Source organism: Oryza brachyantha, chromosome 3 (genome assembly GCF_000231095.2).
Source record: "Oryza brachyantha chromosome 3, ObraRS2, whole genome shotgun sequence".
NCBI classification, from domain to species: domain Eukaryota; kingdom Viridiplantae; phylum Streptophyta; class Magnoliopsida; order Poales; family Poaceae; genus Oryza; species Oryza brachyantha.
This window is the reverse complement of record NC_023165.2, coordinates 28,098,748-28,113,128: the sequence shown is the minus strand read 5'-3', so window position 1 is coordinate 28,113,128 and position 14,381 is coordinate 28,098,748. Positions and strand designations below refer to the sequence as shown.

The 14,381-nt window shown below is 43.5% G+C and overlaps 3 protein-coding genes across 4 annotated transcripts; 2 read left to right on the top strand and 1 right to left on the bottom strand.

Moving 5' to 3' along the window:
* The first annotated feature begins 5,240 nt into the window (after positions 1 to 5,240).
* LOC102707384 (protein LURP-one-related 15-like) lies at positions 5,241 to 6,677 on the top strand. The gene is made up of 3 exons (XM_006650732.3): positions 5,241 to 5,813; positions 5,923 to 6,156; positions 6,258 to 6,677. Exons 1-3 carry the CDS (start codon positions 5,580 to 5,582, stop codon positions 6,390 to 6,392), a joined length of 603 nt encoding a protein of 200 aa, XP_006650795.1. The 5' UTR covers positions 5,241 to 5,579; the 3' UTR covers positions 6,393 to 6,677.
* An 886-nt stretch (positions 6,678 to 7,563) lies between these two features.
* LOC102707104 (pentatricopeptide repeat-containing protein At2g41080) lies at positions 7,564 to 14,044 on the bottom strand. Of its 2 annotated transcripts, XM_040522871.1 has the most exons (3): positions 11,372 to 14,044; positions 10,323 to 10,576; positions 7,564 to 7,588 (listed from the first exon to the last, which is right to left on the bottom strand). In XM_040522871.1, exon 1 carries the CDS (start codon positions 13,957 to 13,959, stop codon positions 12,022 to 12,024), a length of 1,938 nt encoding a protein of 645 aa, XP_040378805.1. In that variant the 5' UTR covers positions 13,960 to 14,044; the 3' UTR covers positions 7,564 to 7,588; positions 10,323 to 10,576; positions 11,372 to 12,021. The 2 variants fall into 2 exon arrangements, with proteins under 2 accessions (XP_040378805.1, XP_006650794.2); XM_006650731.3 differs by lacking the exon at positions 7,564 to 7,588 and having other exon boundaries at positions 9,999 to 10,576.
* LOC102710393 (protein LURP-one-related 10-like) lies at positions 9,174 to 10,020 on the top strand. The gene is made up of 2 exons (XM_006651891.3): positions 9,174 to 9,647; positions 9,758 to 10,020. Exons 1-2 carry the CDS (start codon positions 9,174 to 9,176, stop codon positions 9,890 to 9,892), a joined length of 609 nt encoding a protein of 202 aa, XP_006651954.2. The 3' UTR covers positions 9,893 to 10,020.
* Positions 14,045 to 14,381: the final 337 nt, after the last annotated feature.

Here is a 14,381-nt window from a genome sequence, read left to right as displayed (position 1 = left end):
AGCACTGACAGTGTGGGCCCCAGGTTCAGGCGTGCTGAGCTGGCAGGTCTGGAGGTAATTATTTAATCCAACCCAGTACAAAACATTGGGCTACTGTGACGGCCAGCCGTATACGTATAGTACTCGTATTAGTTATTTATTACTCCATTATTCATCCCTGTTATTTACTCCGTACGTCGTTAACTATGCATTATCATGGTACATTTTCCAAATTTCAAATAGTGCATTTCGTAAAAAAAATCTATATAGAAGTTACTTATATAATATTTCTAAAGCAAAATTTTCGTTTTGCTTATATCATTAAATATATTTGAAAAAAATCTAAAATTGTCTTGAGGATAGAATGGCATCCGTCATCTGGTTTTTTTTTCTTTAAAAATCAGATGAGCAAGCAGCAACTGCCCGTAGTAAGTGCGCTTGGTGAGGTTCCAACATTAATACATCACCATCATTAGCCCAAAGTAAAGGCGAATCAAGAGTTGAGATGTGATCCGCAGTACAGTACTCAGCTGAAATGCATCTGTTGCTTGTATCTGTGTAATTTATGTCTCATTCGTTGTCATTAGCCGTTGCACTTGCCACTTAATTGTGTGGATTTTCAGCTATAGATTTGATGTTGCCAATTAACCAATTGCTATGTACTAGTTAGTAGTTGTTGGCTTGTCTCGTTGGTGCTTTTACTTTCCTTAGAAACTAGTTCTCAAGTTACTGCTATTAGCTATTGTCACCTGGAACAGGAGAGCAAAAAAAATTAAGTGAAAAGCTATCCTAAATTGGTTTATACAAACAAGAACTGTTATCACTTATAGGTCAAATTAACATTGCTTTTGCTTAAAGTTGGATTAACCTTTTTGCTACTGGGTGTGTGTGCATTGCAGACGTCAATGAGAATATGAGATCATGTTCACTAATCAAGTCATAAGTTGCAGTCAATGCTTGTTAATTTGGAGTAATCTTACTGCTTTTTTTTTTGGAGTGTTTCCGCATACAGTGGAGACTTGGAGTAGAGTAATTAACTGCCCTGTTCATCCCAGCAATGTTGTACTTAAAACTTTAAAGAGAGGTAGTAGTACTACCTAATACTACTACTCTTACTTAATGTGTCCTGTACGGCTGCATGTACCTTTCCAGTTAGGTTTTGGTTGAGAACAATCAATCAGCGATTCAGCATGAGCAAAGCCTGCACAGGATCTCGAGCTTAACTGTTCTTGATTCCCTAATCAGTAATCACACGACAAGATAATTGCCTGGTCCTGCCTTGTCGGTCACAGGCTCGCAGCTAGTCCCTCCATTAAAAACAAGGGCCTCTTCGGCTTAAACGAATTTGGTGGAAATTTTGCAGGATAGAAATGGCCCAAACATCTTATGAAAATCATGTAAAAACCCATACATCACATAGGATTAATCCTAAGACAGAAATGGCCTCCTCTCTTTCATGTCTCCTTGGGATAAATTTTGCTGAAACTCTGCTTTCCTGAAACTCTTTTGCTCTGAACCTGCAAATGAACAAGGATGACATCGGAATCGTGTTGCATTCTGACGTCATTGGAGATATGAAAACCGGAGAGAAAAAAATGAGTTGGGAAAAAGCTAAGAGAAGATTAGGACTGGACCATGACCACGAGGACGCGAATTCGGAAATATTGCCCTATGACATTCTCGGTAACACTGAGTCATTGATATGTGAAACCCACGTGGGTCCAGACATGTGTGGATCTCACACGTTAGTGACTTAATATTACCGAGAATATTACGGGATAATATCACTGAATCCGGATCCGACCATCACCACGAGATATGTGCAGTGCTAAAAACAATCTGTCTGCAGCTACAGCGAGTTCGTGAGCGCTGTTGGAAGGGAGCAGAGACGACGACGCCGTGTAGGACGGAGAGGACTTTGGCATCAACTGCTGGGCAGAATATGATGACTGCATCCTTCGCTACGGTGAAAACGATCGATGCCAATTTAACTATTTATTATCGACTTCGATACAATATGATGACTTAGAAAAACCGAATTCCATATATAATTAAAATCGAAAATGATAAAATTTATGGAGAAATTACGTAGCCGTTTTCAGGAACAGTTCATCAGTTTGGAGCTGGTCAGATGACAGCCTCGTCAGGCCATGGAGAAAATCGGCCGGTGTTTGCAGTTGCAGGCCACCAAACAGTAGGTATATTTAAGCAGACGGCTGGGTCCTGAATTTCTGATCACATGCTGCTCACATGCTTTGCGTCTCTGGCGACTGACGCACAGGCACAGTGGCGTAGAACCAGATTAACTACTCTACAGTGGAAATGCAGAATGTTTCTCCCCTCAATTAGGCCCCGTTTACATTGAAAAAATTTTTAGGACAAGTGTCACGTCGAATATTTAATCAGATGTTAGAAGGGGTTTTTAGACATGAATGAAAAAACGAATTTCACAGTTAGCCTAGAAACCGCGAGACGGATCTTTTAAGCCTAATTAATCCGTCATTAGCACATGTTGGTTACTGTAGCATTTATGGCTAATCAAGTACTAATTAGGCTCAAAAGATTCGTCTCAACATTTCTTTCGTAACTATGAAATTAGTTTTTTCGTTCATCTATATTTAATGCTTTATTTAGATGTCCAAAGATTCGATGTGATGTTTTTGGAAAAAAAATTTGGAAACTAAACAAAGCCTTTGCAGCGGGGGGGCACAAATTTTTATCTACCGTGCTTCTCGCTTTCATTTTATCAAATTGTGTGGCTTCCATTCTAATAGTTGGTTTATCAGGCTATCAGCTGCAAGCAAGATAATTTATGGGTTTCTTTTATCGCAGTGATATGTTTCGTAGATTAGGCAAACCTTTACGCAAAATAATGTGTAAAAAGAGATAGAAATAGTAGATTAGGCAAACAATACTTGCAATTAGTGTATTAGAACTAGTGCAGAGATAATTTGTTACTACGTATCATCTCTTATTAATGACTTGCTTTATGGATAAAATTAAAGGTAGAATAGATGCGGAACTACAATAAAAAGTCATCGATGTCATCTCTATTACTTGTTATAAATAATACACATAAAGATAATATGATACATTAATTTATCACCTTGTTTGTAAGATTTTATTGGTGTCATTTGACACCATAGAAACCCTCTCGCTCCATCCCTGGGTAGAATACACCTATAATTAAACTTGCAAATCTTAGGTTCTTTCTATGTCTAAATCTCGGCCTGCCACTGGTTTAAAATATTTAATCTGTTTCTGGTAAGGTTTGGCATGTTAGCAAACCAATTAGCTATATACATAGTAATCTGTTTTAAAATATAATTATTTAGAATGAGATTAGATATTACCTGTATTACGAATTTGGACGGAACACATGTATATGCTTGAGTATCAGATAGTGCCCAGTCTTATATTCATCTTATTCGCAGTAATAGTACTTAGCAATTAGCATGACTTGGGCCGCAGATGGTCGTAATGTTTTGTGCCGTGCTTGGATGAGCTGGAACACGTACATTTTTCATCTTTTTAAGGGGATTTTCATCTTCTTTAAGACAGCCGGTTAGCACTAGCAAAGTGTAGCAAGGCACGGAAGCCACGGATGTGCAGTGCAGCGCCCACTGGGATGGTCCATAATAATAAGATGATACTGATGTAGGTTGTTTGGCTTTTATATAAAAAAATCAAACCACGTATTTATAAATAAAAAATTATATATATATATATATGTTTTTAGTGATTCAGAAGGTAAGATTTAAAAATAAAATACAATGAAAACCCTCCAAAAATTTACTTTAAATTTAAAATTTAGCTTATAAGCGAAAAGATAAAACCGTGAGTTGATGACCAACACCGGGAAGAGATCGCGGCGGTCCTTTTTCAGATCGACGGCGACCTGCCGACTTCTCCCTCCTTCCCTGTGGTCGGCAAGCTACTGGATTTGGATTGCTGGCCAACCAAACTATAGTACCAGATGCCATCTGATTGAATGAATTTTACATCTCTTGTTTAATTTTGCTAGCAAAATACCCATAGTTGCTACAGCCTTAAAAATCGCATCAGGACGTTGCAAAAGAAATCTAATAGACTAATAGGGAAAATTTAACCATTTGCCACTCTTACAAGTGATCTTAATCTCATGTATCTATAACATGTAGGTCTAGACCCACGTGTCATAGATACATGATAGTGATAAAAAGTTAAGACTACTCGTAAGAGTGGCAAATAGTTAAATGCCCTGACTAATAGAGGTTTTGCTAGTCGAGTTTTTACTCCCAAAAAAAACTTTATTTATTATTATTATTATTGTGCAATGATGATTATGATTGAGAGCTTATAAACGTTTGATTTGAAGAAGGAATGAACAGTGGTTTCATGTGTCAGAATTTTGGTGAATGGGTGATTTAGCTGTTCGAGCTCTCATTTTAAGGAGTGTTAGTAATATACTTGTGCATTGACACATACTCATGTAATTTTTATGGACACTACATGACCGTACAGAGAAAATAAACATTTTTTTAAAGAAATCATTTGAATTTTTTTCTAATTGTCATATGAACGGTATTTTTTGCGTGATGTGTGGTACGAAAAAGGACGACCGTTTTCAAGTACGTATACTTTTCTAATTTCAAAAAAAAAAGTACGTATACTTTTTCGATGAGACGATGATTCAGCGGTTCCAGCTGAGATCACATTGGAAGCATAGACAAGGAACAAAGATTAAAGAAGGGAGAGATGAAAAGCACACCAAATCTCAAACTTCCAAATTTGGCCTGGGGGCTAAGTTATCTTAGTCACCTTATTTTTTACGTGCACGCTTCTCAAACAGCTAAACGGTGTATATTTTATAAAATTTTTTTATAGTAACGTTGTATTGATTTTTATATTTTTTAATAACTACTTCCTCCATCTCAAATTGATAGTCATATACTCTCAAATTGATCATTATATAAGAGAAGAGAGTCTATTATATATTAATTATAGTGTGAAAAACCTTTTGGTTAACACGCATATTAAATGCTTGCGTGCATCTACCCAATCAGCTTTGATGTATATGCAGCTTGGGATTTGTAACTCTAGTTTTTTAATACTATAGATTTCTGTTCTTTATCTAGACCTTGTATAATAATTAATTTGGGATGAAGGGAATAATAACTAAGCATCGGATAACTGACCATACCTCTCCCACCAGCGGCCTACCTCTACAAATCTCATGTTTTTACGCGGGAAAAGCTTTCTCTGGAGTTGTGAAACGTGAATACGCGTTAAAGATGATTCCTTTATCGATTTTCTGGAAGGAAAATCCCATCCATGCCGCCCCCTGTGTCTGAAAGAATCCTCTTTTGTTTCCGTGGAATACTGTACTGTATCTGAAATTCTGAATTCTGAACTGACCAATCCAATCTGAAAGCGTCCGTTCATTTTTTCTTTTTTTTTGTCAAATCTGTTCACGGTCACCGACCTGCCTGCCTGCCATTCTACTGGTCAAATCTTGCAGCGCGGACGCGAGGTGGGGGAAGACGCGTGCGCGGCCATCCCGATCGATCCATCCATCCATCGATCCGCCATTGATACCAGCAGCTCGCTTAGCTTTGGGGATGGAGATGGAGGCGGTGCCGGCGCTGGCGGTGGTGGACGCGCGGTTCTGCGCCGGGGACGAGGCGGCGCTGTCGGTGGCGAAGACGCTCAGCATGTCCGGGAACGACTTCACCGTCACGGACGCCGCCACGGGCGCCGTCGTGCTGCGGGTCGACGGCGTGCTGTTCAGCCTCCGCCGCCGCTGCCTCCTCGTCGACGCCGACCGCCGCCCCGTCCTCACCGTCCAAGAATCGGTACGTGCGTGCCTCGACTTCGCCGGCTCCCCCCTCTCTCTTCTTCCCCCTCCCTCCCCCGTGTGGCCGTGCCAATCAATGGTGAGCTCAGGAGCTCTGGCGCGTGCAGGCTATGGTAATGAACACGAGGTGGAAGGTGTTCCGGGGGGAGAGCACCAGCCGGCGTGACCTGCTCTTCACCGTGGTGAAGCCGTCGGCGATCCAGCTATGGGGTTCGACCAAGGTGAGCGTCTTCCTCGCCAGCAACGACGCCGAGCAGGCATGCGACTTCCGCGTCACCGGCAGCTACCACGACGGCGCCTGCGCCGTCTCCCTCGGCGACTCCGACACCGTCATCGCAAAGGCAAGCAATCTCGATTCTCACGCCTCAACTCAAACACCCACGCCGTCATTTCATCGAACACCTGGTGGGCGGGCCTGACGCAGAACCGTTTGATGCCGCAGATCGACCGGCGGTTCAGCGTGGCGGGCGCGCTGCTGGGGAAGAACGCGTACAGCGTCGCCGTGAACGCCGGCATCGACTACGCCTTCATCGTCGCGCTCGTCGTCATCCTCGACGAGATGCATTTCCAGCCATGACAAGAACCGAAGCCAAAGACACGATTTTTACTCTCTTCTTCAAGTTTTGCTAGCTCCTGCAACGTGCAGAACTCCATAGATGGATGGATGGATAGATTGATGCTTTCAATGTGGTGGTGTATATTGATGAGTTCATGTGCTGTCAGAAGCTGACAGGACCCACGGATTGATGAGTGATGAAACAGATTTTGGTCCTCCACTCCTCCTACTGAATGTTTCTGACAGTCGGTTTTCTAATGAATGTGCATTTGCAGCTCAATGAGCCTGCCATTTCTGTTGGTTTTCTGCTGCTTTTTGTTTGGAGTGACGTGGTTTCACTTGGACATCATCTTTTCATGAGGATCATTTAAGCTAAAGGTGATGGCTCCATTCTTTTGGGACAGATTATTTCTCAAACTGCTGAATAATATATCTCATATTAATCCACCTCTCTGATTTTTTTGTAAAAAAATTAATAACTAATTAGATGATATGCAATTAATGAGAAGATATCCACTTAAGAGTTTAAATTTGTTCCCATCAAAACATCCTAATTTTAGCTTTTACAGTATTGAAAGTCACCATTCACTTCAATAGCGCCGAAGGAGTGTCTCCGTTATATAGCATTTTTATCGGATTGTTGTTAATGTAGACGGGCACTGGATTGCATCTGTCAATCCTCCCCTTGACTGCCGATGTCGCCGCCATGCCCTCAAGCTCCCCATCAACAGCCACCACTCACCAGAGCCATCCAGATCCAGTTCGTCCTGTGGCAATGTGCTGCTGCTGCGTCGCCGCCCTCAAATCCGTCGACGAGCAATGCACATCAATTGATGTGGGAGCAGCATGGCCTCTGTCTCGATCGACTCTGACCACTACCCACTTGATGAATTCAATTGATTCCTTTGATGTGCGAGAACTGAAATTCTATGTTTGAAACTACTACCTCCGTCCGCTGTAACTGCATTCGTATTTTTTTGTGTTTAACTTTGACTTTTCATCTTATTTAAAAAAATTATCATCTAATAACAATAAAATACTAATCATAAATTATCTTTGAACAATCAAATGTTGAAAATGTTGAACATAAACGGCGTAAATACCCTTATTGTCAAACGCTTCGGCGCTCTGACACACGCGCGTTCATTTTTTATTCCTGTTGATGGTGAAGCTGTCGTTGATTTGGGCAGATGGCCACCCCTCTTCAAGCTAAGGCCCTGTTTAGTTTAAAAAACATTTTTCAAAAATATCCCATCGAATTTTTAACACCTAAATAAACCATTAAATATATATAAACATTAAAAATAATTACATAGTTATGGAAAATCGTGAGACGTGACATGGTTAGCCATAAATGCTACAGTAACCAACATGTGCTAATGACGGATTAATTAGACTCAAAAGTTTCGTCTCGCGGTTTCTAGACGAAATTTAAAATTTATTTTTTATTCGTGTCTGAAAACTCATTTTAACATCCGGTCAAATGTTCGATATTACCCTTTTGCTAAAAATTTTTGGCAATTAAACCAGGCCTGTTGTCCCAAAAATGGCATGTATCTTGTTGCCGCTTGGAACGAGAGCAACCCATGGCTCGTGTTCCGTGGAGGAGGAGATGGAACTGACTGTGACTCCGTGAGACATGTGCAAGACGAAGGTGCTATATACAGACTACAGTAATGGCGTGATCTTTCGATGCTATAAAACTGAAGACTGGATCTTTCGGTGCTACTGAACCAAATTTGAAACCTACTTTCCAGTTTGGACCAAAGGGGGGAAGTTTGTGCTAGTCAAAATACACAAGTGGACAAGCATGGCAAGTCCTCTTCCATTTTTCTATTTGATGTCACTCATTTTGGGTTTATGTTTAAATATTCGTATTTATATATAAATTTTAAATAAGGTGAGCGATTTAAGGATGCGTTTGGTTCGTGGACTAGGTGGGTTAGATTGGCTCTATCTCTAAAATTGTAGGATGAGTTGGTTCTATTTTTCTGTTTGGTTGGATGGATGGGTTGGACCCTGTTTTTTTGTTTGTTGAAGGGATAGGATGGGATGAGTTGGACCTATTTTTTGTTTGGTTGAAGGGATGAGATGGGATAAAGGTTACCTCTTATATCCAAAATAAAATATTAAATACTAAGATTAATATATGAATAATCTAAAGTAATTGAATGTATATTTATAGAAGTAGTATATTTTAAATAAATTTAATAAATAAAATGAATATCCCTCTGTATGTCGTGGTCGTTCTCGAACGGATCCGTTTCATCGTTTTGGTGTGATAGGTTGGACCTAAATCTGAAAGGAATATTTCTCTCCTGGGTTCAACCCATCTCACCCATCCACTAACCAAACAGGGTCAGGGATAGGTCGGCTATGTCCCAACCCATCCGCGTTAAATAAAAATAATACACAGCGAGGGAGTATGAGTTGACAGGCACGCGGGATGAGACTTTGCCTCGGCCGTGGACCGTGGTCGCCGTCTGCGCACAAGTCCGTCTTGCATTGCAATATTGCATGCGTCGCGTACCACGCGCGGATACCGGATAGTGGTTTCACCTCGTAATGTAGCGTGGGAGCCTCAAGTGAAGCCTCTTTACACGTTTCAGCTACCCGGAGTCAAATTCAGCCGGCCGGCAAAAAGGGTTCCGCGGCGACATGGCCGGCGAGAAAAGGGTCGACGGCGACGTGGTCGTCGCCCGTTTCGTCGTCGAGTATTTCAGACGCGCGACCGCGCGTTTGCACGGACAGGATAAGTGTTGCAGCCTCAGCAGTCAGCAGCACACGCGTACATCAACCAGGATGGCGGCGGCGGCGGCGGCGCCGACTACGGTGGTGGTGGACGCGCGGTACTGCGCGCCGGAGGCGACGGCGTTCGCGGTGGCGAGGGTGATCGGCTCGACCGACCGCGACTTCGCCGTCACGGACGCCGCCGGCGCGGTGGTGATGCGCGTGGAGGGCGCCCTGTTCAGCTTCCGGAGGCGGACCACCCTCCTCGACGCGGCTCGCCGGCCGGTGCTCACCATGCTGGACTCGACCTACCTGATGAGCTCGAGGTGGGACGTCTTCAGGGGGGACAGCTCCAGCCGCCGGAGCCTGCTCTTCACCGCCGTCAAGGAGTCCGTCGTCCAGGTCAGGACCAAGATCTTCGTCTACCTCGCCGGCTACCGCTCCGCCGAGCAGGTGCCCGACTTCGTCGTCGGCGGCAGCTACTACAACGGCGCCTGTACCGTCTTCGCCGGCAACTCCGACTCCGACGACAACGCCATTGCTCACGTGAGCAAACTTCTCATAAATCATCAAAGAATTCATTGTTCCATCTTGATTCCGTTTTTGAGCTCATCTTTGATGAATTTAAACTTGTTGTTGCCGAATTTATGTTGCAGATCACTCGTCAAAATTTGGCGGGTACATTGCGTGGATTGACAAGGCACGTATATACAGCTAGGATCAACCCAGGCATAGACCAGGCATTCATCCAGTCACTCGCTGTGATCTTGCACGAAATGCATCACTACTAGTTGGCACTTTGAACGCTCAGTTGCCGCCATTTTTTTCTTTCTTTTACTATTTTCTTCAGTACAGACTAAATCAGTAAATGTATGTCCTTTATTTATTTTTTTCTGAATCCAACTGCGTTCAATAAATGGTCCAGAGCTTACTGTGGTTTCTTGTGGCTAGTAGAATTTTTCTTCATCTCAAGACACGGTTAAGCAAAAAATTATTGAGTATGACAACAAACTCAAGTTTTACAAGAGAAGAGAGATGGGTGAATATATCTTGAACTCGAAGGTCTTTGATGAATTTGCGAAATAAAAGGGTACTGAATTAGTATAACAAGCGAGAGCACCCTACTTGCATTTCCGGGTGTAGCTCTTTCGCTTTGTGTGAGTACTCTATTTCACTCTACTAATTAGAGATAGTAGATTTATGAGAGAAGGCACGACCGACCTGACGTTCCGCTTGCAAGTGGCCAATAAAAGGAGGCAGTGAGATTCAGACAGCTCCAAGACTTGTCTCATTGGTCGGCCATTTCGGTGCGTTTATGGGTTTGATACTGGAATCCCCATGGAACATGATCATTGCTTTTACCATCAACTATTAGAACAATACTGGATTCAGGGTCAACTTTGAAACCTTGTTATCATCTCACATTTAGGCAATCCTTGTTTAAGGCTGGGTTTAGTTTCATCATCCTTTGTGTCCTGTAAAACAACATGGAATTTGCGGTCCAGTAATCACCAACCTGGGTTCCATCCTTATAAAAATCTCAACTGGAAAGCAGAGAAGCAAAAACATTATACTATAAATGTCAAGAAACTCCACGAGAACAAAGCACCACAGCTAAAACTGCTCAGAGAGGATTTTGTTGGATCAGTTTATTATAGCTCAATCATTCAATAGATTGGTATCAGAGCAAGTTTAATAGTATAGCCAACTACTTGCTCCAATTTATCTATAGTCAATTTAATAGTTAATTTATATAATAGTTAGCTACAAAGCATTAATACATGGCTCCATATATCATACACACACTGTGTCTTGGAGACCATGCTACAGCTGGTTATAAATTAATAGCTCACTGTTCTTCTCTCTCCTCTCTTATCTCTTTAAAATATGTTTATAGCTAGCTTAGCCTATCCTCAATGTAAGTTTCATAGACACGATTACCTAGAGTGACATGTTATCTAAAAAGTTTGAAACTAGAATAAAACACCCCTCTCTCAAATCATAGTTCCATCTATTGTTGTTTCCTAGATTACATGCAAGATACAAGCTGTCTAGGTAACAATGCATAGAAGGTTTCATCTCTATGAAACTAATTTCATCCCTCTTTATTAATACTTTACCACATCATCAAAAATGTCTATATGACACCCTATTTATTTTTCATAAAACTCTCATTGAGATTGGTCTTATAATGTACCTGCTCTTAGCAAGAATGAAAAACAGTGCTACTGATTTTTGAAATATAACATCGGAATGTGGTTCTTTGGTACCTGTGAAGTGGTGAAGACCTGACCTCCCACTGCTGGATCAGAAGTTAAGAAGGCAGATTCCTGGCGACAACGATCAAAGTTCTCCCATAGCAATAGCATTGCTGCATTGCATTGTATGGGAAAAGACAGCTATGTAAGAGCAAGTTTAATAGTATAGCCAACTACTGGCTCCAATTCATCTGTAGTCAATCTAATAGCCAATTTGGCAATTCATACAATAGTTACCTACAAAACATTCATACATAGTCTCATATGTCATACACACACTACGTCTTGAAGTTCGTGCTATAGCTGGCTATAAATTAATAGCTCACTAATCTTCCCTCTCTTCTCTTACCTCTTTAAAATATATTTATAATGACTTATAATCTGCTATTGTACCTGCTCTAAGTACATAGACCACTAGACAAGGGCTGAAGTGCCAACCAAACACCAATGAGCATATTCGCCCTTTAGAGTTCCCTCAAGCGTGCGTACTAGCTGATCTGAGTTATTAGTAAACAGTAGTTTGGCACCCATTGAACCTTAATTTTGACTGCTGGCGCACCAACGTGCTAAATTGCTTCAAATTGTTCACAAACCAGGTAAGTATGTGGATCTTGTTCCCCTCAGCAGATGCAAAAGTTATTCCCACAGTAATTTTGACCGAATCACCAATAATCACGACAAGAGCATCTACCATCTTTAAAATGGTGAAATCTGCTTACATCTCTGACCACAATCTCCCTACCAGTTACCTGGGACATCAACTTGATAGCTACGTGGCAGTCATCACATACACGTAGATTCTTCATTACTCGTATAGGAACTCCTTCAGGTAAGCTCAGAAAAGCAAATGCTATTGCCAACTTCTCAGTGTGGTGAGACAAACTAACTTCTTTCTCCTCATCCTCCATATCATGGAGCACCATGCTCATGTCTGGTGAATACCCACACTGCCTAATCTTGGCCATCATTTCTTCCAAACATTCGTCAATCTCCTTTTGTCTTGGATGAGATTCATCTCCTGTGCAGAATTGGTGTATCTGACCCTTGAGCTCCACCCAGCTGACACCAGGCTCCTTCCTCACATATTTCTCTCTCATAGTTTTTCTTACCTCACTGACCTCCCCCCATCTCCTGCTGGTAGCTCGAATATTTGATAGCAGAACATAAGAGGCAGAGTCCTGAGGGTCTAACTCAATGACACGTTTTGCTATCCGCTCTGCCATGTCAAAATTCTTCTGTGTCTTACAAGCAGACAACAATGTCTTCCATATGACCCCATCAGGAGTCACAGGCATTGACAAGATGAGCGCCTCTGCTTCTTCCAGACAACCTGATCGCCCAAGAAGATCGACAATACAAGTATAGTGTTTCACACTTGGCTGAAGTCCATATGTCTTAGTCATAAGATCGAAGCAATTCATGCCCTCCTCTTTCAGACCACTATGGCTGCAAGCATACAGCACCGCCAAGAAAGTGACCTCACTAGGTTCTGCTCCTCCATTCATCATCTGTTTGAACAGCTCCATTACCTTCTGTCCATGCCCATGAAAACCATAAGCAGAGATCATTGCACTGAGAAGGAAGATATCCGATCCACAATAACCAAAGAAAACTCTTTCCGAGTCACCTAAGCACCCACAACGAGAGTACATATGCACAAGACAAGTCATCACCGGCACAACCTTGTCGACTCCAGCCTTGACAACCTGCGCATGAATTTGTTGACCTTGAGCAAGAGCTGCCAGATCTGAGCAAGAACTAATAGCACTCACGAATGTGACCGCATTCGCAGCTACACCAACACCTCTCATCATGCAGAAATACTCTAGCGCTCCCTCTGAGTCTCCATTCTGCGTCCTTCCAGCAATTACGGTATTGCACGATACAATGCTAAGTAATGGAAGCATTCGGAGCACAACCTCTCCTTCTTGTAGACACCCACATCTCATGTACATGTGCGCTAACGAGCTGCCAACGCACATGTCCCTGTCCAGCCCAGACCGCATGACATAAGCATGGACCTGCCTCCCAGTCACAACATCTCTAAGACCGGCACAGCACCGAAACACGCTGCCAAGGCCAAACTCATCGGGATGCATCCCCTCCCTCCTCATATCAACGAAGAACCCCAAGCTCTCCTCGTCAAGGCCTAAGTTGGTGAGCCCAGCGATCATGGCATTCCAAGTCGCCACATTCCTCTCTGGCATTTCGTCGAACAGCTTCCGCGCGCTTCCCAGATCGCCGTTCTTGATGTAAACCCCGAACAGAATGTTCCAGGACATGACGTTCCTCCTGGGAATTCTCTCGAACAGATCACGGGCGGCGGGGAGGTCACCCAGGTCCGCGTAGGCGAGCATGAGGTTGTTCACCGTAAAGCGGTCAGCGGCGGCACCGGACGTGATGGCGAAGGCGTGGAGCTGGCGCAGAGGCAGGAGGGCGCGGCAAGCCCCGAAGAGGTGGGAGAAAAGGCCCGCGGCGTCCGACCAGAGGACCTCGCGGAAGGGTCGCCGGAGCGCATCCTTGAGGCGGCCGCTGGCACAGAGGCGGATGAACTCGTCCTTGTTGGCGGTGGCGATCATCTTCAGTGCCGGCATCGCCATGCTACGCTACGACAAGCGCAACCACCAACCAGGCAGCCAGTCGAACCATTGCCGAGGAAGAGGGCAGGCTGGGGCTGCAGGTCCGCAGTACCGGGGCCGGTGAGACTGTCGCGTCCGGATACTCCCCTTGGAAGCAGTAGGAATGCAGCTGCGCGGTGCTCCGGCCGCGCGTGGCCAGAGAGTAAGGCGGCGCCGCCGCGGCGCGGTTCGAGGAAGGGAGCGGAGGGGGAAGGGAGCAACAAGAGCAGGCCGACGTGTTCACTGCAGGGTTTGTTTCACCCGTGGGCTGGGCTGTTATGGGCTGTCATTTTAATTGGGCTATCATTTTAATTGGGCCGTCCGTTCGTTTTCACGTACCAAACATCGTAGCCGTACTACTAAACACAAACCTGAACCAAGAAAAAAAACAAATCTGAATCATA